The sequence below is a fragment of the Solanum pennellii genome, chromosome 6 (genome assembly GCF_001406875.1).
Source record: "Solanum pennellii chromosome 6, SPENNV200".
In the NCBI taxonomy this organism is placed as follows: domain Eukaryota; kingdom Viridiplantae; phylum Streptophyta; class Magnoliopsida; order Solanales; family Solanaceae; genus Solanum; species Solanum pennellii.
The window spans coordinates 59,325,764-59,351,893 of NC_028642.1; the positions used below are offsets into that span (position 1 = coordinate 59,325,764).

General features: G+C 31.6%; 4 protein-coding genes across 5 annotated transcripts; 2 read left to right on the forward strand and 2 right to left on the reverse strand.

Annotated features, from left to right (window-relative positions):
- The first annotated feature begins 2,756 nt into the window (after positions 1–2,756).
- LOC107023542 (60S ribosomal protein L10) lies at positions 2,757–6,070 on the forward strand. The gene is made up of 4 exons (XM_015224264.2): positions 2,757–2,893; positions 3,812–4,313; positions 5,559–5,640; positions 5,768–6,070. Exons 1-4 carry the CDS (start codon positions 2,884–2,886, stop codon positions 5,831–5,833), a joined length of 660 nt encoding a protein of 219 aa, XP_015079750.1. The 5' UTR covers positions 2,757–2,883; the 3' UTR covers positions 5,834–6,070.
- A 794-nt stretch (positions 6,071–6,864) lies between these two features.
- Positions 6,865–12,094, reverse strand: LOC107023446 (26S proteasome regulatory subunit 6B homolog). Its single transcript, XM_015224140.2, has 6 exons — positions 11,497–12,094; positions 9,725–9,955; positions 8,047–8,205; positions 7,804–7,956; positions 7,509–7,592; positions 6,865–7,294 (listed from the first exon to the last, which is right to left on the reverse strand). The coding sequence occupies exons 1-6, from the start codon at positions 11,977–11,979 to the stop codon at positions 7,160–7,162; spliced, it is 1,245 nt and encodes a 414-aa protein (XP_015079626.1). The 5' UTR covers positions 11,980–12,094; the 3' UTR covers positions 6,865–7,159.
- A 7,415-nt stretch (positions 12,095–19,509) lies between these two features.
- On the forward strand, positions 19,510–22,077 carry LOC107023544 (60S ribosomal protein L10-like). Of its 2 annotated transcripts, none has more exons than XM_015224266.2 (4): positions 19,510–19,665; positions 20,674–21,175; positions 21,580–21,661; positions 21,789–22,077. In XM_015224266.2, the coding sequence occupies exons 1-4, from the start codon at positions 19,656–19,658 to the stop codon at positions 21,852–21,854; spliced, it is 660 nt and encodes a 219-aa protein (XP_015079752.1). In that variant the 5' UTR covers positions 19,510–19,655; the 3' UTR covers positions 21,855–22,077. The 2 variants fall into 2 exon arrangements, with proteins under 2 accessions (XP_015079752.1, XP_027773231.1); XM_027917430.1 differs by lacking the exon at positions 19,510–19,665 and adding an exon at positions 19,701–19,797.
- Positions 22,078–22,668: 591 nt separating this feature from the next.
- On the reverse strand, positions 22,669–25,061 carry LOC107021324 (cytochrome b-c1 complex subunit 8). The gene is made up of 2 exons (XM_015221962.2): positions 24,763–25,061; positions 22,669–22,965 (listed from the first exon to the last, which is right to left on the reverse strand). The coding sequence occupies exons 1-2, from the start codon at positions 24,930–24,932 to the stop codon at positions 22,917–22,919; spliced, it is 219 nt and encodes a 72-aa protein (XP_015077448.1). The 5' UTR covers positions 24,933–25,061; the 3' UTR covers positions 22,669–22,916.
- Positions 25,062–26,130: the final 1,069 nt, after the last annotated feature.

Sequence of the window (26,130 nt, forward strand, 5' to 3'; positions counted from 1 at the left end):
TAATAACTTTTCTTTTAACTTTCAATAAAGGTCACATATCTGAGTTGCAGAAGAAAATATTTTCCTCATTGTTGTTTCTATGTAAAAATTTTCTTGCCATATTCTTAGGTTTATTTTTTTTTTCCTCATTAATTATTTAAGAAACAATTGGAAATTTCACAATGACTCTACAATCAAATAATTGTATTTCTTTTTCTATAATGTTGGTGTAATATATCATAAATATAATAAATTATATTTGAAATAAAATGAATAAACAATTTTTTTAGATTGAGACGTAGATATCTCGTCTTCATAAAGGATATTCAAGTTCATTGCGGTATAATTATTGGTCTAGCAGTAACACTCTTGACTTGTCCCTCCAATATATAATAATTCAGCAACATCATAAAACTTAAGCAACTTCAAATTAATTGAAGAGTTCAAAATTATAGGAAAAATGTTCCTTCAATATATAATTGTTCTCTTTTGAATAGTGAGTATAGTCGAAGACTTAGAGTGTGTTTGGTATGAAGGAAAATGTTTTCTGGAAAATGTTTTCCAATTTTCACATGTTTGGTTGGGACAAAAGTTTTGGAAAATATTTTCCAAATCAACTCATTTTCCTCAAAATTAAGGAAAATGACTTCCCTTCAAAAATTAAGGAAAACATTTTCCAAAACTCTCCTCCAATTTCAAATTACATTTTTTTGGGAAAACAAACATTAATTTTTTTAAAAAATATTTTCAATTTCATAAATTATTTTTTATTCTAGTAAAAATAAAAGATATTCCTCAAAAATATTTTTCATTCATAAATCAAACACAAAATCATTTCCGGAAAATATTTTCTACTCACCACCAACCAAACATGAGAAAATAAGTCCAAAATCTACTTGTTTTCCAAGAAAACATTTTCTAGGAAAACATTTTCCATGGAAAACATTTTCCTTCATACCAAACACACCCTTAATCATTATTCTGTCTCAACTCTCTCTTTCACTTCACTAACTCAATACATACACAATACAACTCTTACTCTTACATTTACAACACAAAGGAAGAGCACTATTTATATATGATAATTCTTCCTTAGAATGAATAAGGATATAACGAGTAGCAAAATTAGATAAGTGAATGACCTATATGTTACATAGTTTACAAGACTAAAGAAGTAAAATAATTGATGAAATAAAGTTACAAGCGTTAAAACAATCAATGATCACATTTTTACACAATTGATGAGAATAACAAAGCAAAAATGTAATTTCTACTCATGTATATAATATGATACATAATGTGATATATGATATTTTTTTAATTTTTGATAAACTATAAAAAGCTTAGCATAACCAACAAAGCAACAATAGCACTAAAATGCACCTTACAAACAATACCACCTTCTAGGAAGGGTGTAAAGGATAGAGAGGCCTCAACAAAATCAAGTAAAATAATTACAAATCAATTTTTGTATGTATTATCGATACGTATGAATTTTTCTGAACAACTTAATAATGTTTAATTAATGTCTCTACAATTTCCTTCTTGATCTGGACTATTACTATGTGTATGCACATTTGTATGCTTAAATTTTTTTCACTATATAGCTCTCCAAGTGTCACATATAACAAATCCTCACTTAGCAACCATCCTCTCATTTAGTATAACTATTTGGGACCTATATTTTGAGGGCCCACCATTTAAAAGAAAATTTACTTATAATTTTTTTTTATATAAAAAAAAAGTATATGTACTGTGCTTGTTAGGATTTTCTTTATGAAAATTTCATATGAAATGAATGTAAAATCTGAATCTTGTAAATAATAATTTAATAGAAATATTGATAAATGAAATCATAAAGTCCTTTGAAAGTGACATTTATATATGGCAAATTGAAATCACTAGATGATGAAAATTTAGAAAGACACTATCTTTAACCTTAAATTTAATTTAACACATTGTAGTTATTATGACTTGAGCGTTTAAATTTATTTTTTAAAATTTTTAGTGTAAAGAGGAATAATAATAGAAGTAGTAGATAATTATCTAATGAAAATATTAAATCAAATAAAAATACTTGATTCTTTTTCAAATACACATATTATCTATATAATAATGTTAATAGTCCGTGTAACTATTGGCTCAACCAAAGAAAGGTCCTTTAAAACTAAAATTGATTAAATCTTATTTAAGATTAACAATTTCTCAAGAGACATAGAGTGAATTAGCTATATTATTCAGTTGAAAACGAATTAGTAAAACAAATCAATTAAATAATACACTAACCAATGATTTCACATCTAAAAAAACATCTTTTTTGATATAAAAATATCAAAATCATTCTCTTAAATTTCGTTTTAGGCCTACAATCTTATTGAGTCGGTCTATCCGCCTAATGTGCTGAGATATTTCATCAACCTTTATATAAATTCTATAAACCCTCTCACCCACAAAGAAACCTTCGTCTCAGATAATTGCCATAACAACTTTCCAACAGAACATATAATTATGCAACAAGAGGTTAAGAAAAAAGAATTTGAACGTCATGTTTGCTTTTCCAACCAAGAATATTGTATAATTTACATTTTTTTTTAAAAAATGTATATGCTTTTTAGTAAACAATATTATTAATGAACTACTCAATGTAATACAAAATTTAATATATACTTAATCTTACAAGACAATGACGGGTCAAGTAACTTATGCGAAAACCCGGCCTTAGTTTGTTGACCATGTCGACACAAGCCCATCTATTTGTTGTGACGTAAGCCCAAACGTAAGCCCAAACAATTTCTAAGCCTAATACAACTCCTATTTAAGGTTTAGGGCATTTCTCTTCCTTGTTTCTATATAGACAATTGTTAAGCCGCAGATCAATTGCAGTGACGCCCCAATTGAATAGCTATGGGGAGAAGTAAGTTGCTTAGCTTAAATCCTTATTTATCAAATTTAATTTGTATTATTATAGTGTATTGTTCCTCAGATCTGGAAAAAAAATTGAGCTTTTTACGCCATTAACGGATTGATTGAGTTTAGCATTTCTGGTATTTATATGATTGGATTTGTGTACCATGATTTATGTGAATATTGTAATTTTTTTTAAAAAAAGTTTGCTGCGTGAAGTCCTGTATAATTATTATGCGAATGTGGTGTTTATTTGACAGAGTGGTTTTGTTATATGTTTGTTTGTTTGTGTATTAGATTGTAAAACTAGTTTGTTTGGAATTTGGATTATTGAATTGATTCTGTTAGATTTTTCTAGCTTAAATGTTTGTAATTTGCCGTTCTATGTTATGCTAATGGATTTGAACTAATACGTTAAAAATGATACCTGTCCTGGTAAAATGAGTAGCTTCAAGATTGAAGTATGTGGCATTTTCTGTAGTCTTTTAGGCACATTTGCTCGCGAATCTAGTTTTTTTGTTACCAATCAAGATACCAAGGATAAACATTGTCTTTGTAAGAATATTATTTGCTTGGAAAATGTAAGGAATAGTTTCTCGTTTTGTGTCAGAGAAACATCTCTTCTTTATGTGTGTGAGAATGGAAGTACTTGCTAAAATTACGTTAAACTATGACTTGATAAGTTGTATATGGTTTATCTAAGATAGGTGTCTGACTAGAATTGTTAATATGTGTATGGAAAAGCATATTCGGAGTTCTGGCACAACTAGTGGTATCCTGCTTAAGTTCCAGTCATGACATAGCTAGTCTCAGCATATGTTGTATTGTAATGATTTTTTATATTGCGCTCTGAGTCCTTGTGCTCGTCTTCCCTAGCTCATTTTCATCTTTATGCCTTTGGTGTAATGGTTTGAATTATTTTTGACAGGACCTGCAAGATGTTATCGTCAGATTAAGAACAAGCCTTACCCAAAATCAAGGTTTTGCCGTGGTGTCCCTGATCCAAAGATCAGGATTTATGACGTGGGCATGAAGAAAAAGGGAGTTGATGAGTTCCCTTTCTGTGTGCATTTGGTCAGTTGGGAGAAGGAGAATGTCTCAAGTGAGGCACTTGAAGCTGCCCGTATTGCTTGCAACAAATACATGACCAAGTCTGCCGGGAAAGATGCTTTTCACCTAAGGGTCAGGGTTCATCCATTCCATGTTTTGCGAATTAACAAGATGTTGTCGTGTGCTGGAGCTGATAGACTCCAAACTGGTATGAGGGGAGCTTTTGGTAAGCCCCAGGGTGTTTGTGCTCGTGTTGCAATTGGTCAGGTTCTTCTATCTGTTCGCTGCAAAGATGGAAACAGTAACCATGCTCAAGAGGCTCTCCGCCGTGCCAAATTCAAGTTTCCTGGACGCCAAAAGATCATTGTCAGCAGAAAGTGGTATGTATTCTATCAGAAGTTTCACTTTGTATTTTATGCTACTGATTTGGTTGAGAACTTTGTACTTTTTCTATTAAAGGATTATCCTGCTGTGTAAAAAGGGCTTTTTTTCATTTAATTAGAGCCTGTTTGGCTCAGCTCAAACTGACTTAAAAGCTGATTTTTGACTTATTTAGCTGTTTGGCAATACTCAAAATAACTTATTTTAAGTTAAAAAAAAAAACTTATTTTAAGCCAAAAGTTAAAAGCTGTGTTAGGGTTGCTTTTTTTATTTTAGCTTATAAGCTGTTTTAAGTTGATCACATTTTTACCTTTTTGCCCTTAATAGTTTTATACAATCTCCAAATTATCCACATAACCCTAACATCTCTTTCTTCCATTTTTCCCTTTTCATGTTTGGCATAGCTGCTGAACTTCTTCCTGTTCTTCCAACTTGAATTGAAGATAAATCTTGAAATAAATTTTTTCGATTATTTTTTTATTAGCTTTCTTCCTTTTCTCTCGATTGATGCCGATAATATGTTGAAAAATATAAATTTATATTCCTCTTATAAATAATTTGTGATAATAAAGAAATATGTGGATGATAGACAATTATTATTACCTATGGATGAAACTAAAATAAATCTTAAATCGTTCTTTGATCTATTCAAATTATATATTTTTAAATTTATAATAAGTTTATATTTCTCTTATAAATAATTTGTGATGAGAAAGAAATATGTAAATGATAGCAAAATATAATTATTTATGGCTTTAAAATATAAATTAATTAACTTTTATTATGTTAACAACTTTTAAGGGTATTTCAGACATTTTGATTTAAAAAGCTGTTTATCAGCACTTATTTGCTAAATACATCAACAACTTTTTTTTTTAACTTCAGCACTTTTATCCAAACGCATCAAAAGTACTTTTTTAAAGCTGCTTTTATTAAGCCCATCCAAACGGGCCCTTAGTTATTTTGTTTGTGGGGATTCTTTATTCTTAATGAACACGCTACGGTAAATTACACAAGTTTCTTCCTTTCAATGCCAGAAGTCGTCTTATTTCACTACGGAAATATGAACTCTGGGCTTGTTTCCATCCGAGACTCCTAAAGTTTCATGATATCTTGTTTTTTTGTTCTGTCTCATTCAGCAATCTAGCCTACCAATTGAGGCTATGTTTGGTCATGCATTAATTACGTTGTTTTAGATAGTTGGAAACTTGTCCTTGAATCTCACGTGTGCTACTTTGATTCAGGGGATTTACCAAGTTCAGCCGAACTGATTATCTGAAATACAAGTCAGAGAACCGTATTCTACCAGACGGTGTGAATGCAAAGGTTTGTCTATTCATATCCTTCTTTTTAAACTAATGTTTTTGCTTTGCTCATTTATGTATCTGGTTGCCAGTAGCTATTTGTAATTTTTGGTTGTGACAACTTCTTGTGTGGTCTTTTGCTTGTGCAGCTTCTTGGCAACCATGGTCGACTTGCTGCACGTCAACCTGGAAGGGCCTTCCTTACATCTGCTTAGGAAATTGAAGTGTCATAATCTCACAAATAGCACATTTAGTTTTCTAGTCTGTTGAATGGAACTTTGTTACTTGAATTTCTGTCTTTGCATGAACTTAAACAGTATCCAATTGAACAATTTTGAAATTATAATGTTCTGTATTTGAAATTTCTTGAATGGTTAAGAGCTCGTATGTTTTGATGAATTGATACATAGTGACAGGTTGTAATAACATTCTTTAGTGCCCCCTGCCTGCAACTAATTATTTCTGAGCATTTGGCTAGTATAAATGGAACCAAACCTATTTGTGGTGAAGACGTCTACTCCTAAAGATCTAGTTTGGTAAAATTAGTACGGAGAATAGTTGCTTATTTTAACTGATATTTTAGAAATATTACTCCCTCATTCCTTTTTGTTGTCCTCATTTACTTTTTGAGAAAGAATGTTTTTTATGGAGAGAGTGCATCCGATTTAAACAGCAAAATGGGTAAGATAAAGACACTCATCAAGTTTTGGCTGAGTTTGTTGTGCTCCTACAACCTCTTGGCAAGCACCTCCAGTTGCAATTTTGTAATTATAAACTTAAGAACGAATATGTGATTATTGTCCTTTGCCCTTATATTTATCCCTATTTTAGAAGTTGTACAATTCTAATCCTCAAGATTTATAAAACATTAGATTATTATCAAACGCACAGTAAAACTTTGGATTAAGGTTTCAAACACTAATTATTTGAGGTACCAAAGACATTTTACTTTGACCATTATTTTAAATTATAAACTATGTTACTTATAAGATCATATGAACTTTTCAAATGTTCTAACTTTAATTTATAGCCCATCCTTTTGACATCATAAACCTACCTCATCTTTTGTAACTTCTATGGTGCACGTATGGATCAGTGCATTAGTAAATCGACGCAAAACATAACTGGGTTATCTAAAAACAGACTATCTTATTTTATCTCAGTAGTGCTTCTTGCACCTTCTGGTGAACGTAATAGACATTGGTAAATGAAAAAGAGTGATGAACAGTAAGTCAAAAACCAAATGAAAATGTACTATTGCAAAGCTTATATATGAAGAAATAAGCCATCCCACAGAATGCGGCATTAAAATGACTGAGTCTACAGACACCCCTCACAATCGGATACTTCAGCAGCTTAAATGGATAGTTAGACTGCTCATGCTGCACTTTCTGAACGAACAAATAATGGAAGCTAGAACAGTACAAACCATCAGACGTTTGACAAACCAGCAGTACCATTAAAAACATATTAAAAAGAATTTTCATATTTAAGTGTACAAGGTCAACCTCTAAAAATATTAGCTCATCTACTTTTATAGATCACTTATAGAACTCGAAGTCAGTGTCCGGCTTCTTCACATTGGTCCTGTAACCCTTTTCAAAGTCCTTGGGGAGTATGACATATCGATTCTTTCGCACTGCATGCATACCTGCTTCCTGACATATAGCTGCAATCTGTAGACATTGCAACATGCATCACAATCGTGTTGGTCAAATTGACTCTTCAATTATAAAGATCATTCACATTTTCAAAATAGAAGAGGACCAAAGCAGATGCAGCAAAATAAAGAACTACTCCTAGTTGTAACAGTAGACATCAACATTTTGAATCAATAGTGAAGCATCCTGTTATCAGTCGAAAAAATAGATGAAGTATAAAGAGACAAACCTCAGCAGCACTAATTTTATCAGGGCGAGAAACATAATCTTCCAAGTCAACCTCGTCACCTAAGTTCATCTTAGCAGTACAGACCTGGCCAAAATCATCCAACTTTCAGATTTGAGGTTCATTGCGAAAAAAATGGAAATACCGGGACAATATAAGATAATGAGTGAGAGGATGAATTCAGAAGCCAATCTATCATAACTTCCTTCAATATTTTTCCAATCTTAATTTCTTTATGTTTGCTAATGGGAAATAGGGTTGAAGAAGGTCCTGAGCGCAAAATCTTCCAAAATTCTACCTGAAAAACAAGCCTCTTTTGACGCCTATCAGGCAAAGGAAATTCAATCTTCCGATCAAGCCTTCCAGGTCGCAGAAGTGCAGGGTCCAAAGTATCAGCTCTGTTAGTTGCCATGATAACTTTCACATTCACTGTCTGGTCAAATCCGTCCATCTGCAGAAGATATACCAAAAGGAAACCTCATAAACAATGCAAAAACTGAAAATTCTTATGGGATTACTTCAGGAATTTGTAGAAGCCTACCTGATTAAGCAACTCCATCAAGATACGCTGGACCTCCCTATCAGCTCCAGTTTGAGCATCAAACCTAGCAGTGGCAATTGCGTCTACCTCATCAATAAATATAATGGCAGGAGCATTTTCTTTGGCAAGACGGAACACATCACGGACCATTCGCGGACCCTGAACAGTCAGATAATAAGTGGTGAAAGTTAAGTTTGAGCAATAGAAACAAATGCAGTCTTGTCATCATTTTTGGACAAACTTGACCAGTCCTAACTTAGAAATAAAAGATATCTCCAGACAAACAAATTTGGCTCAGAGAATTGCAATTTGAACTGAAGTTGCATCTTAGATAAAAGAGTTGTGGAGAACATGCAGCAACAAAATGTACATTCCAAGCTGCATGTTGACAGGATTGAAATGCTCTACTCGATTGGCCACAGAAAGATGGTCTGTCTTAAAATTCTCAAAAAGAAAAAAAGGCTTAATGGCTTCTCAGTTAACTACTAAGTATCGACAAGTAGTTCTCCTATATGGCTTTCTAATTTTATGGATGGATCGTACACATGATGTTTACCAGTCAACACAACGGAAATAGGAGATTCTGTGTTCTGTATCTTTACTGATCAATATCTTTTTTGTCGAGATATTTTCTGATCTATATTAGTAGGGTCTTCTTTGACAATGTCTATAAGATGCAAGAGGAGTTTAAAAGAGTATCCAGCTCGGTGCCAAATGTGTGAATAAAAGTTTGGAGTTCCTGCAGAAGAATGCAATGCTATACGCAGTATTCATGGTATTACTCAGGGTTATCCATCTTTTTGGTACTTTCAGTTGCCCCTTGCTACAAAGTCTTATTACGGTGACAAGTTGGAACTGTGGGAGTAGCCTAACATAGTGAGACGCAAACAGAGGCAATAAGCCAACGAGGAAATTAAAGAAATTGAAAAGGTTTTGAGATGTTGATCAATCTTTATCACGATTCACAAGAGGTCTCGGGTCAAACCCTCTGGAACTATAGTAGACTAAAATTCCAGCCTCTAAACAAGAGAATGCAGATAGCAGTTAGAGTGTGTTATTTTTAGTTTTCATGGTGCCTTCTAGCAATGTTTCCATTCCATTTACAACTGTCAAATTTCCAACAATTGGCTCCACATGTTCACCCAACAAAGATAAAGAATTTAGCGTTCAATTATACTTTCATGGCAATGCAAATTTAAACAAAGACATTTGATGTAGCGGGAGAGGATATATTTTCTAATGGTGCTTTTTAGCTTCTAAATCAGTAATTTTCTTTTAATAAGGTAAAATGTAATCTTTAATCATTTTTTTACACAAATTAATAACCTAATCTTTGATGTCGATAAAAAAGAAAAGCTAATTCCAGCAAATAGAATTATATCATACAGTTTGGGGTAGAAGTAATATTCATTAATTAATAATTACCTTATTATTGCACAAACAATAGCTACTTATGATGAAATTAAAAAATAAAGAAACTGAGATAATACACCAATTCCTTTTATCTTCCAAATTTCTTTCTATACAATAGAAAGGAAGACCTCAAAAAAAGAAATTGTATTTCAAACAACGCAGTGCAAATAGTCTGAATCATCAACAATAGGTGATTAGTACGTAGTAACAACACATTGATGCATAACAAAAAATGCTCATTGTATTTCATTACTTCAATGCATACCTCACCCAAGTACTTCTGAACGAATTCTGAGCCAACCACCCTTATGAAGGCGGCAGTAGTGTGATGAGCAACAGCCTTTGCAAGCATAGTTTTCCCAGTACCTGGTGGACCATAAAGCAAGACACCACGGGGAGGGTCTATACCAATCTGCTTGTACAACTCATGATGAGTCAACGGTAACTCAACAGCCTCACGAATTTCCTGCTTTTGAATGTCACATCCTCCAATATCCTGGTGTGAGGAAAAAACAAGATTAAGATAAAGTAAGAATATAAAGGAAGGCACATTAACAGCCCTATATATATCAGACGTCCACTTGCTTGCCTGTAGCTGTAATGTGACGCATATACATGCTTATATAACGGGCATTTATATTAGGATAAGAACATAATGTCTTTTCCTCATTAGTGTTCTGACTTTTGATTATAGAATTAGATGCATTCTTTACTAATACCCAGTACCTCACTAATGTTTCACGATTTTGAAGAAAAATAATGGAGAGTAGTCTACGAGTTGTGCACTCCACACCCATGTTCCTTGTATGAATAGATAAGTGGATTCAGATCACCGAATTGTGATTCGTCAGTTAATTACAAAATCAGTTCAATCATTTGCAAACCTATTTCCTACTTCCCCACAATACAACAAGGGCTGCATACCAAAAGTAAACCACAATATCCATATTCATCCATGATACGACATTTATGGAGCACCGGATATCCAAAGACACCAATAACCACACTTTGTTATCCTGATTCTTCTGAGATCATGTCATGCTTCCTGTATCACCCTTTTTTCTAGCCACAATTTTAAGGCACCATATGCTTCCTTCTGCAACCAGTGAACAAGATTTTCCAATTTCCTTCTCACTTGATGTGGTTGATAGAAGTGCTGCACACATAACAACTACTCTAAGGACTAGAGTAAAGATACTAATTGCCACTTAGCTGCCTTTTAGAAGCCAATAATAGGATTTTGAATAAGGCCAGGGGAAAGTCATGGCTGCAGGTGTACTTATTTTTCACAGAGAGGCTGATATGAACAGAGGTTAAATAAAAATATATAGCGCAATGTGATTGTATGAGTATGCGACCAGTGAATTGATTGATTAGAGAGAAATAATCTCCCAATGAGTTCATATGATTTTTAAAAAGGAGCTTCTTCTCTTGGTTTCAAAATTATTATTGAAAATATTTTCATTCTGTCACAAAATGTGTTTACACATCTAGGATAACCATATAAGAAGAAATGAGGCATTCTAACATTACATTGAGACTTGAAAGCAGCATTCACCTTCTAATTTAACTGGCTAAATAATTAGGATTATATACAAGCAATTTGCTTCCTAATCTACGTAAGTTCTTGGTGGTGACACCTTGACTAATTAATCTTCATTCTACTAAGGTTGTTCAAGCTCTTAGAGCCTATCATAAAAATCAATTCTTGGGATTCATTAATTAATAAAGGGAGTAACGGGAAACCCTGCATTCATCTAATGAAGTCTACACTAGCTGATAGCAAAATCAGAATCTAGAACTCATAATCACTATAAAGTAAAACCTAATGCAAGAGTGCCCCCCACAAGTCATTAGCTCACACTACAAACACTAATGAACCAATTAAGGAAACCAAATGGCAAAATTAACCAATAAACGCTAAGAAATAAGAAACATAGCAGAGAGAAATATTATAACCCTAATAAGCAGTAACATATAAACCCTAATCAGTGTATTCAACCAATAACTAACACAATTCAGAAACAATAGACTTACGTTGTAGGTAACATCAGGCTTCTCTGATTGGCTTAGCAGCGAAATACTCGAGTCAGCCTCAGGAGGCAAAACATCAACTAGAGCATTCGAGTGACGATGTAAAGCCACAGAAGCCGAAGGCTTAAGTAGCTCCCGATTAATCGTGCTGAGTATCCTCACGTAGTAATTAGATCCCGTAGTTGAACCAACTATGGCGTTATTCTGGTCAATCATCTCCATGAACTGGCCAATTACTAACGGCACCGATTGGATCCGTTTTACCTCTTCCTGTGCCCGTAAATGTTCACGGCGGAGATTCTTCAGTTCGTCCTTCACGTATTCCTCTTGGATCTCGATGAACTCCAGCTGCCGTTGTAGAGATTTCAGGCGAGCGTAAAGGTCGTCTTCGCCGTTTTCGGAAGGAACGTCGTGTGACGATAAGTCAGGTCGAGTTGCAGGTAGCTCCGGTGAGGGTTTTGGATCGAGAACCATGGCTGATGCCATTGTTGGAAGAGGAAAAAAATTACGGCAGTTGATACACACAAAGGAGAAGGTGAGAATGGCGTGCGAAAGAAGAAAGCTTGATAAACCCGACGAAAGCAGAGAACGAATCGGGTATAGAGCTACCAGTTTGTAATCGTTGGATGACTCGGGTCAAGTTTTTTGTAAAGGAGACTCATATCATGTTAAATGTATTTTGAGGTGTCATAATGGGCTGGCCCAATTCAATTCAATTCAAACTTTAATGGTTTAGAAAGTTAAATTGGTTAGATAAGTTGATTTTTTAATAGAAAAATTATGTGAAATGGCAAATTACACTAAGTAATTAATTAATAAGGGTATATTTTAATTTATTTATTTTCAGTGATTATAGTTTTATTTTTTTGTCATAATTAATGGGACTACTTTCTATTTGTATATCAGTAAAAGACTTATTTATTATTTTCTATATATAATTTTACACAAAATTTATTTTATCTTTCCTATTCCCATTACATATCTTTCTCCTAAAATCACTCCTCCACTCTATTTTGAATTTCAAAGAAGATTTCACGTTCTCCATTTCGTCTTGCTCTCAATTTTCGCAAGTAATTGCCAAAATCAACCCATAAATCTATTTTTTTAAAAAAAAATCCTTCATCAGCAATTGTATATGTATTATACATCTTTATTTTTCATATATATATTTTTTCTAAAATCTTTTTTTCTAATCAAATTGTAAGTTCTTCAAAATCAGAATGAAAGATTCATCTCCATCCGTAAGAATTACTTGCTTAAATATTGTGTATATAGTTGTTTGTACATCAAATTATTATATATAAAACTGATTAAGGTATTTGTGTTGTTATATTCATATTTTAAGCTTTTTGTATATCAACTAGTTATATAGTATATAAGTAATTACTTTAAAAAGTTGATACAATTATTTGTTTTAAAACAAAATTTTTGTGTTTTACATTATTATATACAAAACTGCTTGAGGAATTCGTGTATAGACAACTAATACAAGTACTATATTCATATTTCTATTTATACATATACAAGTATATTCATTTTATTTGCATTCGTATATAACTTTGTTTATACATATACAATTTTTTTTATATTTTTATATTCATTTTATTTGCATTCGTATAAACTTTCTTTTATACATATACAATTTTTTGTATATTCAACTAATTATATATTTATATAAGTAATTACTTTGAAAAATTTGATACAATTATTTGTGTAATAAATTTGTTTTAAATCACAATTTTTTTTATATTTTACGTTATTATATATACGGAAAAGGGTCTAAAATACCCTTTAAGTATTGAAAATGGTACAAAATTACACTTCATCCACCTATTGGCTCCAAAATACCCTTCCCACCCACCTATTGGGTCCAAAATACCCTTGTCATCCATCTTTTGGTTCAAAATTGACTACTTATTTAACGGTTTTATATTTAAACTATTTAAATATTTTTTAAAATACGTGGCGCTCAACTATTTGTTATAATTTAACTTATTAGTATAATTTATAAATCAGTCCATTACCATTACTAATTAAATTCCTCTTAATAAACCCGTCACGTTATTAATGCAAGCTACTACCAATTGAGTGTTTTTAAAAATTATAGAAGTAAATTATCATACATTTAAGTGGCTAAATAAAAATCACTGATAAACTTAAAAGTCTGACTATGTCCATCTTAATTATTCTTACATCTCAATTATGTGATGTTACTTCATAGGTAACTTTTTTTCAAAATAATATATTAAAGGTTTTAAAACAAATCATAAATATTTATAAAATTATACTTAAAAAAGTGCATGAATTAATTCGGAATGTATTACTTCTTTACCTTTAATCATAAATTTCTAATTCAATTTTGAAAGAAAGTGTCCTCCTAAATAAACGGCTCAACCTAAATTTAATTGGGGCTTCGATTCGGACTCGAATAATTTTGAATGTCATTTTCAGGAATCTACAATTTCATTGTGTTTTAGTAGTGTTTGTGACGATTTTGATATTATAATTGAATTATTAATTGAGTGAGGTTTAGTTAGCAATGAGCGGGTAGTGGGTTGGTTTATAAATTAATTAATAAATTAAAATTATAATCAATAGTTGAACGCAAGTATTTCAAAAAAGTATTTAAAGAGTTTAATTTTAAAACAATTAAAAAAAATGGTCAATTTTGAACCCAAAGGTTGATGACAAGGGTATTTTGGAGCCAATAGGTGGATGAAAAGGGCATTTTGGAGCCAATAGGTGGATGGAGGGTAATTTTGTACCATTTTCAATACTTCAAGGGTATTTTAGGCCCTTCTCCGTTATATATAAAACTGCTTGAGAAATTAGTGTATATACAAGTACTATATTCATATTTTTATTTTATACATATATAATTACTTGTATATGTATGTAATAATTACTTTACAATTTGGTAGAAATTAAACAATTTATATACAATTTCTTTACATTTGTATATAAACTTTATACACATTAAAGAGTTTAGTTTTTCGAAAACAAGTTTGTATAGTCTTTCTATCGCTATAGAATTCTTTTTTTGAGAAAATATTTTATTTTAAATGTTTAGCTTAAATCATGGGATTATTTTAATGTTTGTTACAACATTTAGGGCTACAGTTACTATTTACTAGAAAAGTAAAATATAGTACAAATTTTTTTTAAAAACATTTTATACAAATTAAAAGCTAGATAACAAACTAAACTATACCTTATAGAATATAATTATGTAAAATATATCCATATAATGTCATTTCATAAATTAAATTTGCCATATATGAATTTTTTCCCTTTTTAATTAAAGAGCCAATAAAATAGCGGTCTAACCAAGTCCTAAGCGGGCCAAGGTTTGACTCTTCAACCCAAAAATAAATAATATTACTGAGGAAAAGCTTAAAATAGTCGCTCATCTTTGGGTTAAGATTCAAAGTCATCCTTGAATTTTCACACAGAGCATTAATAGTCACACATGTTTGCAATATTGGTGCACTCTTGGTCCTTCCTAAAATTTTGCTTGTCGTTTAACATTAATTTTGTCCAAAATTTTATATGAGGAATGTCCAATCGTTTTTTAATATATTTAATAGAATAACTTTATCAGAGAAAAATGATAAGAAAAACACTTTTTTCTGTTCACGTAAAATATTACTGCAACTAAATCAAGAACATTTTAACATATGAATTTGTAGGAAAAGAAAAATTTGTACTATTGCACGTGAAATTATCGTGATGAACCTCTCGACTTTACCAATAATATGATTTCTACTAAACAAAACAAATTGTTTTTCTTCTCACATTATTTGATATGGAGTTATTATTTCTACTAAATATACAAAATGACAATTGAACATCCCATACATAGGTTATGGATAAAATCAATGCAAAAAATAGGTAAAATTTTGGAGGAGGACAAAAAATGTAACAATATTGCAAACAAGAGGGACTACTAGTACTCTATGTGAAAACTCCAGGATCACTTTGAGCCTTAGCCCAAAAAAGATGGACTATTTTGATTCTCTCCTCAATATTACTCTCTTAGAAAGAGTATCGAATGTTGACGTCTATGAGCACGACATTAGTTCATACAAAAATTCATTTGTAAATTACACACTTCGGTGAATACTTGCAAAAATACATTTATGAATCACACTTTGGTGAATACTTACAAAAATACATAATAGCCAACGTAAGATTTAGCGGATAAATGTTGATCATTCCATCATTTCTCCCACAAAAAGCTAGCTGGTTTAAAAAATTTCCATCAACACAAGGCAGCCTAAATACTTAATAAATCTAGATTTCTAAATATTACATGACTCATTAATTAACGTTTTACAACTCCATTTCTACTTTCACCATCGATCACGTTTGAATCAACATGTGATATTATTTCCTTAAGAATTTCATCTTCATCTACATTTCAGCACGAAAGATGATATTACAAAATATTTAATTTTTTATTTTTAAAATATTTATTCATAAAATCTTTACAAATAAATCACTATTAAAAATATATATAAAAATATTTTAAAAAATTAATAGGCCACGGGCTGGCCTCTAGGCAAAGGGTTGGGCCTACGAGGCCAACGGGCCAAATGGGGCGCGCTAAAAAGTCTCGTTCATTAATGAGCCAAAAATATTAAGTCCAACCTCACTTATTTCAAGGGTTGAATTGTGCCGACCTAGCGGGCCAAGCCCATTTTGACGGTTCTAGGCGTATTCATATTAAAGCTCGATTATTTTAAATATATGTTGCGGGATTCATTCGAGTGGAAGCATTATTTTTTTGAAAAAATGATAGAAATCCCATCTTTAAGTTCTCTTATTATCATTATCCCCTATTAGTTTTACAAATTTTCAAAATTCCTCATTTTTCGCACATCAGATTAATGTATCAGTGCATCAAATTAATGTATCTCGCGTATCATATTAATGTTTTTCGCGCATTAGATTAGGGTATCAGGTATAAAATGTACATCATATTAGTATATCATGTATAAAAAGTAATGTATCTTATTTAACGATGAATGTATCTCGCGCATCATATTAATTTATCAGCGTTTATACTATTGTATCAGTCTGAGAGATTTATGTATGTGATTTATGTCCTTTGTTATTCTTTTGGGAAAAATAAATAAATATATCCCTCAACTATCGTAAATGGTATGCAGATACAATTCGTCATACTTTAGGCACATTGGTATTCATGCAGTCCAAAAACTAAAGTGTACGTGTCATTCATTCTAATGGAAGACTAAATAGGGACATGGGGTGCAATCTTATCTATCGATCCGATGTCGGGTCGGTGGATAATATTATGACACGTGTATGACCGTTAACATAAAAGGTATATATGCTTTAATTTTTGGACGACATGGACACCAATATCCCTAAAGTATGACGGATGATATCTGCATACCATTTACGATAGTTCAGAAGTATATTTGTTTTTTTACCTTTTTTTTTTATATATAGTGCTTAAATTCACTATTTCTTAAAAAGCATTTTCATCCATTGCACCATGTTCTTTGATATTTTTACGATAATTATATCAATAAAATTTGTAATAGAGTGATAACTATTCTTTTTAACTTTGATTAAAGAATACTGATAAGTTCTAAAGAATATTGATGTCTTTGTTAGAAAATTTTCCCCTCATTATTGTTTCTTTTAACCTTGATTAAAGATTACAGATAAGTTCTAAAGAATATTGATGTCTTTGTTAGAAATTTTTTCCCTCTTTGTTGTTTCTAGGTAAAATATTTTCTTGCCCATATTCTTAGTTTATTTTTTAATTTTTCATTAGTTATTTAAGAAATAGTAGGAAATTTCACAATAACACTACATATCAAACAATTGTATCTCTTTTTTTATAATATAGGTGTAATATATCATAAATATAATAAATTATAATAGAAATAAAATGAATAAATAATTTTTTTAGATTGAGATGGGGATTTCTTGTCTTCTTTAAGAATATTTAAATTCACTGCGGCATAATTTACAATGATCTAGCAGTAACATTCTTGAGTTGTCCCTCCGGAATATAACAGCCCAGCAGCATCGTATAACTCAAACAACTTTAGATTAGTCGAAGAGTCCAAAACTTCATAAAAATATATATATTCCTTCAACATATAATTGCTATCTTTTGAATAGTGAGTATAGTTGAAGACTTAAAATAATATTCTTTGTCTCAACTCTCGCTTTCACTTTACTGACTCAATTTATACACAACACAACTCTTCTCATCTCTTCTTACACTCTTTCACATGTCTTTTATGATTTACAACACAAAGAAAGACCACTATTTATTGGTGATAATTCTTCCTTGTGATAAATAAGGAGATAATGAGTAGTAAATTATATAAATGAATGACTTGTAAGTTAAATAGATTACAAGACCACATATAAAATAATCGGTGAAATGAAAAGTTGATGATTACAAGCATTATAATAACTAATGATCACATTCTTACACAATTAATGAGATTAATGAGGCAAAAATATAATGTCCACTCACTAAACATAATATGATATATGATATTTTTTTAATTTTTTTTTGGGTAAAATATGAAAAGCTTACCATAACCAATAAAGCAACAATACACACTAAAGAGCACCTAACAATTAATACTATCTTCTAGGAAGGGTGAGAGGCCATACCAAAATCAAAGTAAACTAAGTTTTGTATGTATCCTCAACACCTATGAGCTTTCAACTTAATAATGTGTAATCTTTCTACAATTTCCTCTTGATCTGGACTATCACTATGTATGTCTGTGCATTTGTATGCTTTAAATTTTTTCAACATATAGCTTGAATCAGTAACACTTAGCAAATAAATGCTTTGTAGTTTCAACTGGAATATGCATATAACTAACTTTTCCTTTGCCAATAATCTTTTTTGTTCATTTAACCACAAGATAAACCTGTGTTTAGGTTGAGCATTGATAGTTTATACTAGTTTAGCATGTTTTCTTTGATACTATTGTTTTTTCTTCTATATACTAGCTATCAAGACTGTCTATATTCCTAGCCACTAAAATCACTGATTAGGGCTTCATATTTTTAGGGCCTATTATTCTTTTAAAAAAATACTTATAAATGTTTTGTTTTTTTTTACCATGAGTGTTAGGATTTTTATTATAGAAATTTCATATAAGATGAATATAGAACCTGAATTTTGTAAATAACAATTTAATGAAAATATTGATAACGAAATTATAAAGTCTCTTGAAATTGACCATATTATATGGCAAATTAAAATCACTAGATGATGAAAATTTTGAAAGACGTTGTCTTTTAACCTTAAACTTTATTTAACACATTATAGTTATTATGATATTTAGCGTTTAGATTTATTTTTTTAAATTAAAAGTGTCACGAGAAATAATAATACAAGCAGAAGATAATTATCTAATAAAGATATTAAGTCAAATAAAAAGACTTGATTCTTTTATAAATACACATATTATCTATATAATAATGTTAATAATTCGTGTAACTGTTGCCTTAACCAAAGAATTTTGTTGAAATTAGAATTGATCAAATCTTATTTAAGATCAATAATGTCTCAAGAGATTGAATGAATTAGCTATATTATTCAATTGAAAAGGAATTATCAAAACAATAACCACTTACTTCACATCTAAAAATATATTTTTTAAAAAATAGAAGTATATATAATAAAAAAATATAAATATTAAAGCTTTTCTCTTAAATTTTGCTTTAGGCCTCCACTAGCTGTCGCCTTTTATGTGCTGAGATACACCCACAAAGAAACCTCTTTCTCAGCACACATAATTATGCCATAAGAGATTACGAAAACAGAATTTAAACGTCATGTTTGCTTTTCCAACCAAGAATATTATATAATTTACATGTTTTTTTTAAAAAAATATTTTTTAGTAAACAATATTATTAATAAAGTATAATACAAAATATAATATATACTTTAATCTTACAAGACACGACCGGTCAAGTAACTTAAGCCAAAACCCGGCCTTAGTTTGTTGACAATGTCGGCCCAAGCCCATCTATTTCTTGTGACGTAAGCCCAAACAATTTCTAAGCTAAGGTTTAGGGCATTTCTTCCTTGTTTCTGTACAGACTATTGTTAAGCCGCAGATCAATTGCAGTGACGCCCCATTTGAATAGCCATGGGGAGAAGTAAGTTGCTTCGCTTAAATCCTTATTTATTAAATTGTATTTGTATTATAATGTGTTGTTTCTCAGATCTGGAAAAAATTTGGTCTTTTACGTATATCTCCATTGACGAATTCATTGAGTTTAGCATTTTTGGTATTTATATGATTGGATTTGTGTGCCATGTTTGATATATATGAATCATTTCGGAAACTGTGTTAGCTATTTTTTAAAATTGTATTAATGTGAATATTGTTTTTTTTTTAGAAAAGAGTTTGTTGCGTGAAGGCCTGTATATTTGTTATGTGGATGGGGTGTTTATTTGATATAGAGTAATTTCGTTATATGTTTGTCTGTTTGTGTATTTGATTATAAAAAAAAACTAGTTTGTTTAGAATTTGGATTATTGAATTTATTCTGTTGGGGTTTTCTAGCTTAAAGGTTTGGAATTTGCCGTTCTATGTTAAGCTAATGGATTTGAACTAATACATTAAAAATGAGACCTATCATGGTAAAATGGTTAGCTTTAAGATTGAAGTATGCAGCATTTTCCGTAGTCCTTTTGGCAGATTTACTTGCGAAGCTAGTTTTTTCGAAACCCTGAAAGACATATAAATCACGGAAAGGATGAATGCTGTCTTTGTAAGAATATTACTTGCTTTGAAAATGGAAGGGATATTTAATCATTTTGTGTCAAAGGAATCCTTTCTTCATGTGTGAGAGAATGGAAGTACTTAATAAAATTACATGTGAACTACGTGATGAATAATGACTACATAAGTTGCAAATGATTTATCTAGGATAGTTGTCTGACTAGCCTTGATCATTACTACTTTGTTGTTAATTGTTAATGTGTATGGAAAAACATATTCGAGTTCTTGCACCACTAGTTGTATCCTGCTTAAGTTCCAGTCATGACATAGCTAATTTCAGCATATGTTGTATTGTAATGATTTTTTATAGTGCGCTATGAGTCCTTGGCACATTTCCATCTTTGGGCGTTGATGTAATGGTTTGAATTATTTTTGACAGGACCTGCAAGATGTTATCGTCAGATTAAGAACAAGCCTTACCCAAAATCAAGGTTTTGCCGTGGTGTCCCTGATCCAAAGATCAGGATTTATGATGTAGGCATGAAGAAAAAGGGAGTTGATGAGTTCCCTTTTTGTGTGCATTTGGTCAGTTGGGAGAAGGAGAATGTCTCAAGTGAGGCACTTGAAGCTGCCCGTATTGCTTGCAACAAGTACATGACCAAGTCTGCCGGGAAAGATGCTTTTCACCTAAGGGTCAGGGTTCATCCATTCCATGTTTTGCGAATTAACAAGATGTTGTCGTGTGCTGGAGCTGATAGACTCCAAACTGGTATGAGGGGAGCTTTTGGTAAGCCCCAGGGTGTTTGTGCTCGTGTTGCAATTGGTCAGGTTCTTCTATCTGTTCGCTGCAAAGATGGAAACAGTAACCATGCCCAAGAGGCTCTGCGCCGTGCCAAGTTCAAGTTTCCTGGACGTCAAAAGATCATTGTCAGCAGGAAGTGGTATGTATTCTATCAGAAGTTTCACTTTGTATCTTATGCTACTGATTTGTTTGAGAACTTTGTACTTTTTTCCATTAAAGTATTATGCTGTTGTGTAAAAAGGGCTCTATTTCATCTAATAGTTATTTAGTTTGGGGAGATTCATTCTAAAAGAACACCCTACAGTTAATCACACAATTTTCTTCCTTTCAATGCCAAAAGTCGTCTTATTCCACTACGGAAGTATGAACTCTGTGGGCTTGTTTTCCATCTGAGACTTGTAAAGTTTCATGATATCTTTGTTATTGTTGTCTCATTAAGCCATTTAGCCTAACCATTGAGGCGATGGTTGATCATGTATAATTTTGGGTTTTTAGACATTTAGATACTTGTCCTTGAATCTCACATGTGCTACTTTTATTCAGGGGATTCACCAAGTTCAGCCGAACTGATTATCTGAGATACAAGTCAGAGAACCGTATTCTCCCAGATGGTGTGAATGCAAAGGTTTGTCTGTTCATATCCTTCTTTTTAAACTAATATTTTTGCTTTGCTCATTCATGTATCTGGTCGCCAGTAGCGATTTGCACTTTTTGGTTGTGACAACTTATTTTGTTTTCTTTTGCTTTTGCAGCTTCTTGGCAACCATGGTCGACTTGCTGCACGTCAACCTGGAAGGGCCTTCCTTACATCTGCTTAGGGAATTGAAGTGGCATAATCTCACAAATAGCACATTTAGTTTTCTAGTCTGTTGAATGGAACTTTGTTGCTTGAATTTTTGTCTTTGCATGAACCTAATTAGTATCCAATTGAACATTTTTGAAATTATAATGTTCTGTATTTGAAACTTCTTGTACGTTTAAGAGCTCGTAAGTTTTGATGATTTGATGCGCCTAATTATTTCTGAGGCGCATAAATTGAAACAGGTCTGCTTGTGGTGAAGACGTATATTCCCATAAATCTAGTTGGTACAGTTGGTACGGAGAAGGGCTCTTTATCATCAACTTGTATTTTTAGAAAAATAGTTCTTCCTCTGTTCTTTTTCAAGTATTGTCATTTATTTTGCTGAGAATGAAAGAGTTTTTTATGGGTAGAGTGCATCAGATTTAAACAGCAAAATGGGTAAGTTAATGACACTCTTCGAGTTTTGGCCAAGTTTGTTGTGCTCGTACTGTCTCTTGACAACAGTGTGAACTTGTTGCCATTACTGATGAGACTCCGAGATTTTCATGACACACTTTTTCAATGAAGTGGTACAGATTACAGAAGTCTACTATTTCCTTAAATCTATGATCTTGCTGATAAAATTTATATGCTCACATACATGAATACACCTTAACAAATGGGCAAAGATTAGATAGATTATCCAAATATTAGACGTGTATTTGGGTCTCCATAGGCACTGTGCAATTTTGGGAATCCTATTCTTTCATGAATAGTTAGTTATGCTATATACACCATATTTTATTTCAGAGTGAACACAACATTTGATGAAATAGCAAATAAATGAGGTGTATGATGAACTATTTGGCAGACTCCAATTCAGCACAAGATTCAGGATGCATAAAAGTTTCAACAGACCATAAAACAACTACTTGCATTTAATTAACCATAAAAGTAAAAATCCTCAAAATGATGGTAGCAGTTCCAAAGCATGACTTATTTCCTATTCAAACAGAAATAGAAATAGCAGTCCTCCCCAGACAAGTGACAAACAGAACTTCATTTATACGTTGGTCACCGGACAAATGACGAACAGAACTTAGTATCTGTGTTCTAACTTCTCCTTCTCCAGGAAATGCTGCACGTACCTGCATGCATAAAGAAATACCTTGGCTATGAATGGAGCAAACACTAGAACCACATATATATATTTGTTGGAGATTCTCAACCAATAACACAGGAATTTCTAGAACCTAACTTAGCAAAGAATTGCTCCAGGTGACAATAAGTCAAAAGAAAATCCTTACATCTTGGTTATCTATTATTATAAGGGGAAAAGAGGGGAGGGATAACTGACTCAGAAAGCTCAAGCCAACAGAAGATGAAAACGATGACCATAATCTTGCCAATAACCTTCAACAGTCTAGTCTATACAACTAAATTTCCTCTACGCCTGAATGCAGCTCAAATACTAAGATGATACAGAGTAATATCTCATACTTGAGAAAAATTACAACTCAAAATAACTAAGACTTTTGCAGCAGTCACTTTTACTTGCTTGGAGACAAAAATGAACAGAAAAAAGAAAATAGAGGAGAAAGAAGTTAATCGGATTTATTTTGACCATATAAGAAAAATGAGAAAAAACAAGAACACTTGAGTTAAGATTCTGTTAAAGAATATGTTCTTGAACAAGTTACTAATATACACAATATGTGAAAGTACATGATAATCTAAACTAGTGCTAAAAAATGTCTCAAATTATAAATCCTAGAAAATCAAACTACATCTAGTTACTAGTGGTGAAATAATTTTATATCGACACATTTTACTTATCGAAAAGGATTATATAGCTGCATATCAACTTTTTTCCAACAAAAATATAAACTGAGATCAATTTGAGGTTTAAGCTCGCATGCTTTACCAAGAAAACTTTTTCTACTCAAAAGAACTAACATACACCACGTCCTTTCCAACCCCAACCCTCAAAGAAACAGGAACTAAATAAGACTCCACAGTCCACACCACATGAACAATACAAAACAAAGGAAGATCTTTTATTGACCTTGCCTTTCCGATCAGTAAGCAGGCTTGAAAGAAAACCGACCAGCTTCATACTTATAGAAGCCAATGTCTTCTACAATTTCAATTGGCATTGTGTAATTGTATTTCATCAAAACAAATGAAGGAAGATTCACAATGTGTGAAGGCTTCACGTATCTCATGGGTCGTCTTAGTAGGTACCTCCAAAAGCTCTGATATGCCAAACATGAATGTTTGGTATTCATGCTCGTAAGAATATTCTAACAGCTCTCCACTCCCATATGTTATATTCCAACAAAAGCCTGACCAACTAAGTTCCCCTTCTAAGCTGGCTATAAATTTCGGTCCTTTTATTGTAAGCATATCCAAAAACAAGTATGAAATGGACCCGTCAATTTGAGCTGTCTCAAAGCAAACACAGCTTCAAATTCAGAGGTGTGACATAGGTCAATGAAAACGTCCTAACAGTCATAACTGTGAGGTATCCTTTGATACAAAATTAACAGGAGTGTGCTTCATCTAGGCGCTCACTAAATTGGAATACATAATTTTGAATTGATTCATAGTTAATTAATTGATTGATTTGGTAAGAATCGAATAAGCTGTCATACATTGGATATATAAGCAACTTCATTCTATTCCAATTAAAAACAACGGAATTATACGGGAGAGCTTAAATCTATGCAGTCAAAAGTGGAACCAAATTGTTAACAAGTACTTTGGATGCGGGAATCAGAGCCTGAGAGAAGAACTGTGAAAACGACGAAGCAAAGAAGACAGAAATGACAAATATTTACAGGTACAATATCACGAAGTGCTTCCAAGTATAGATGATTAATTAACACAGCCGATCTCAACAAAGTTAGGGATTGAGATTGAATTTACTTGATGGAACTACTTACGAGTAGGTGCCAATCAGAGGACCGAGCAAGAGAGTAGCGCTGATCCAATTTTCAGAGACTTTGTGATGGATTTTACCAGGAAGGTCCTTCCATAGACCTGGCATAATCTTCTGTTGGAATGGCGATAAAGCGTAAACAACTGCTTTCAGCTTAACTGGTTGTTTCCCCATCTTAGCTGAAATTTAACGGTGATTTCTCCGATCGATGAACAAGCTAGGGTTCGAGATTGAGAAGAATGATAATTCACATTTGGTGGATGGAGGAGGAAGCTTCTCCTTCCGGTAAATTCGTTTGGGCCTAAGAACTGTAGCCCAGCCAATTTGGGCCGATAAAAATTAGCCACATGAAGGGCCTGCTTGGCTTTAGACGAACTAGTAACTACACTTCGAGGTGTGTTATAATACACATAATATGTGGCGGTTTTTAAAAAAAATTGGTATTGGTTTAGATAGTGATGGGTAGTTATTATGGAATGATAAAATCTCTATTATTTTGTAATTAATTTTTAAAACGTAATTATATAATGTTTAATTTAATTAATAATAATTAAAGATTTTTGTTTAAAAAAGGTAACTTAAAAAAATTAATGTAATCAAATAGTTTGGTTTAAAAAAGGTAACTTAAAAAATTAATTTATTTAAATAGATTGGTTTAAAAAAGGTAACTGAATAATAAATGTAATTATTTACATAAAATTAATTATTATTTAAATAATTAATGAGAAATTTTTTTGAATATATTTTTTCTTTAATTAAATAGATTGGTTAAAAAAAGGTAACTGAATAATAAATATAATTATTTAAATAAATTAATTATTATTTAAATAATTAATGAGAAATTTTTTTGAATATATTTTTCTTGATATGCTATAACTTGATAATAATATGCTATAAGTAGTTTATTATCAAAAAGTATGTTTATAATTTCATATTTATCATTTTAAATGTGTGTGGGGTGTTATTTTTATTATAATAATTTAGATTTGTATTGGAAATATCAAATTAGTTAATATATGAAATTCGTAAAAGTATGATACTTGGATGGGTTTTTTCCACTCAAAAATGAAAGAATTGATTTTGTAAGCCACTTACAAATAATAATTAAAAAATACTTATTTTTTTTTATGAAAGATCATTTTTTTAAAATTGTTTTCTTAGTGACCAAGAAATCTTTATTTTTTAGGAAAAAGAGTCCGAAGTGTATTAGAATCTGCGTGAAAAAAATATACACCATACTTTGTTACGTCAAATTTAGGTTGTTTTTACGTTATCTGCCATATATATATTATTAACGTACTCTTTTTATGATAAACTATAATACTATATTAACATACTCTTAAGCCTTCTTCTAACCGTAAACCCTAAACAA

Excerpts from the sequence above, each read along its gene's own strand:
- LOC107023542 (XM_015224264.2), top strand. Across the intron at positions 4,314-5,558 it reads ATCATTGTCAGCAGAAAGTG|GGGATTTACCAAGTTCAGCC; the intron begins GTATGTATTCTA and ends ACTTTGATTCAG. Across the intron at positions 5,641-5,767 it reads CAGACGGTGTGAATGCAAAG|CTTCTTGGCAACCATGGTCG; the intron begins GTTTGTCTATTC and ends TTGCTTGTGCAG.
- LOC107023446 (XM_015224140.2), bottom strand. The coding sequence starts at position 11,979 with ATGGCATCAGCCATGGTTCTCGATCCAAAACCCTCACCGGAGCTACCT. Across the intron at positions 8,206-9,724 it reads TTCAGAAGTACTTGGGTGAG|GGTCCGCGAATGGTCCGTGA; the intron begins GTATGCATTGAA and ends CTGACTGTTCAG. Across the intron at positions 7,957-8,046 it reads TGATGGAGTTGCTTAATCAG|ATGGACGGATTTGACCAGAC; the intron begins GTAGGCTTCTAC and ends TATCTTCTGCAG.
- LOC107023544 (XM_027917430.1), top strand. The coding sequence starts at position 19,716 with ATGTGTTGTTTCTCAGATCTGGAAAAAATTTGGTCTTTTACGTATATC. Across the intron at positions 21,176-21,579 it reads ATCATTGTCAGCAGGAAGTG|GGGATTCACCAAGTTCAGCC; the intron begins GTATGTATTCTA and ends ACTTTTATTCAG. Across the intron at positions 21,662-21,788 it reads CAGATGGTGTGAATGCAAAG|CTTCTTGGCAACCATGGTCG; the intron begins GTTTGTCTGTTC and ends TTGCTTTTGCAG.
- LOC107021324 (XM_015221962.2), bottom strand. The coding sequence starts at position 24,932 with ATGGGGAAACAACCAGTTAAGCTGAAAGCAGTTGTTTACGCTTTATCG. Across the intron at positions 22,966-24,762 it reads CCTCTGATTGGCACCTACTC|GTACGTGCAGCATTTCCTGG; the intron begins GTAAGTAGTTCC and ends TTATGCATGCAG.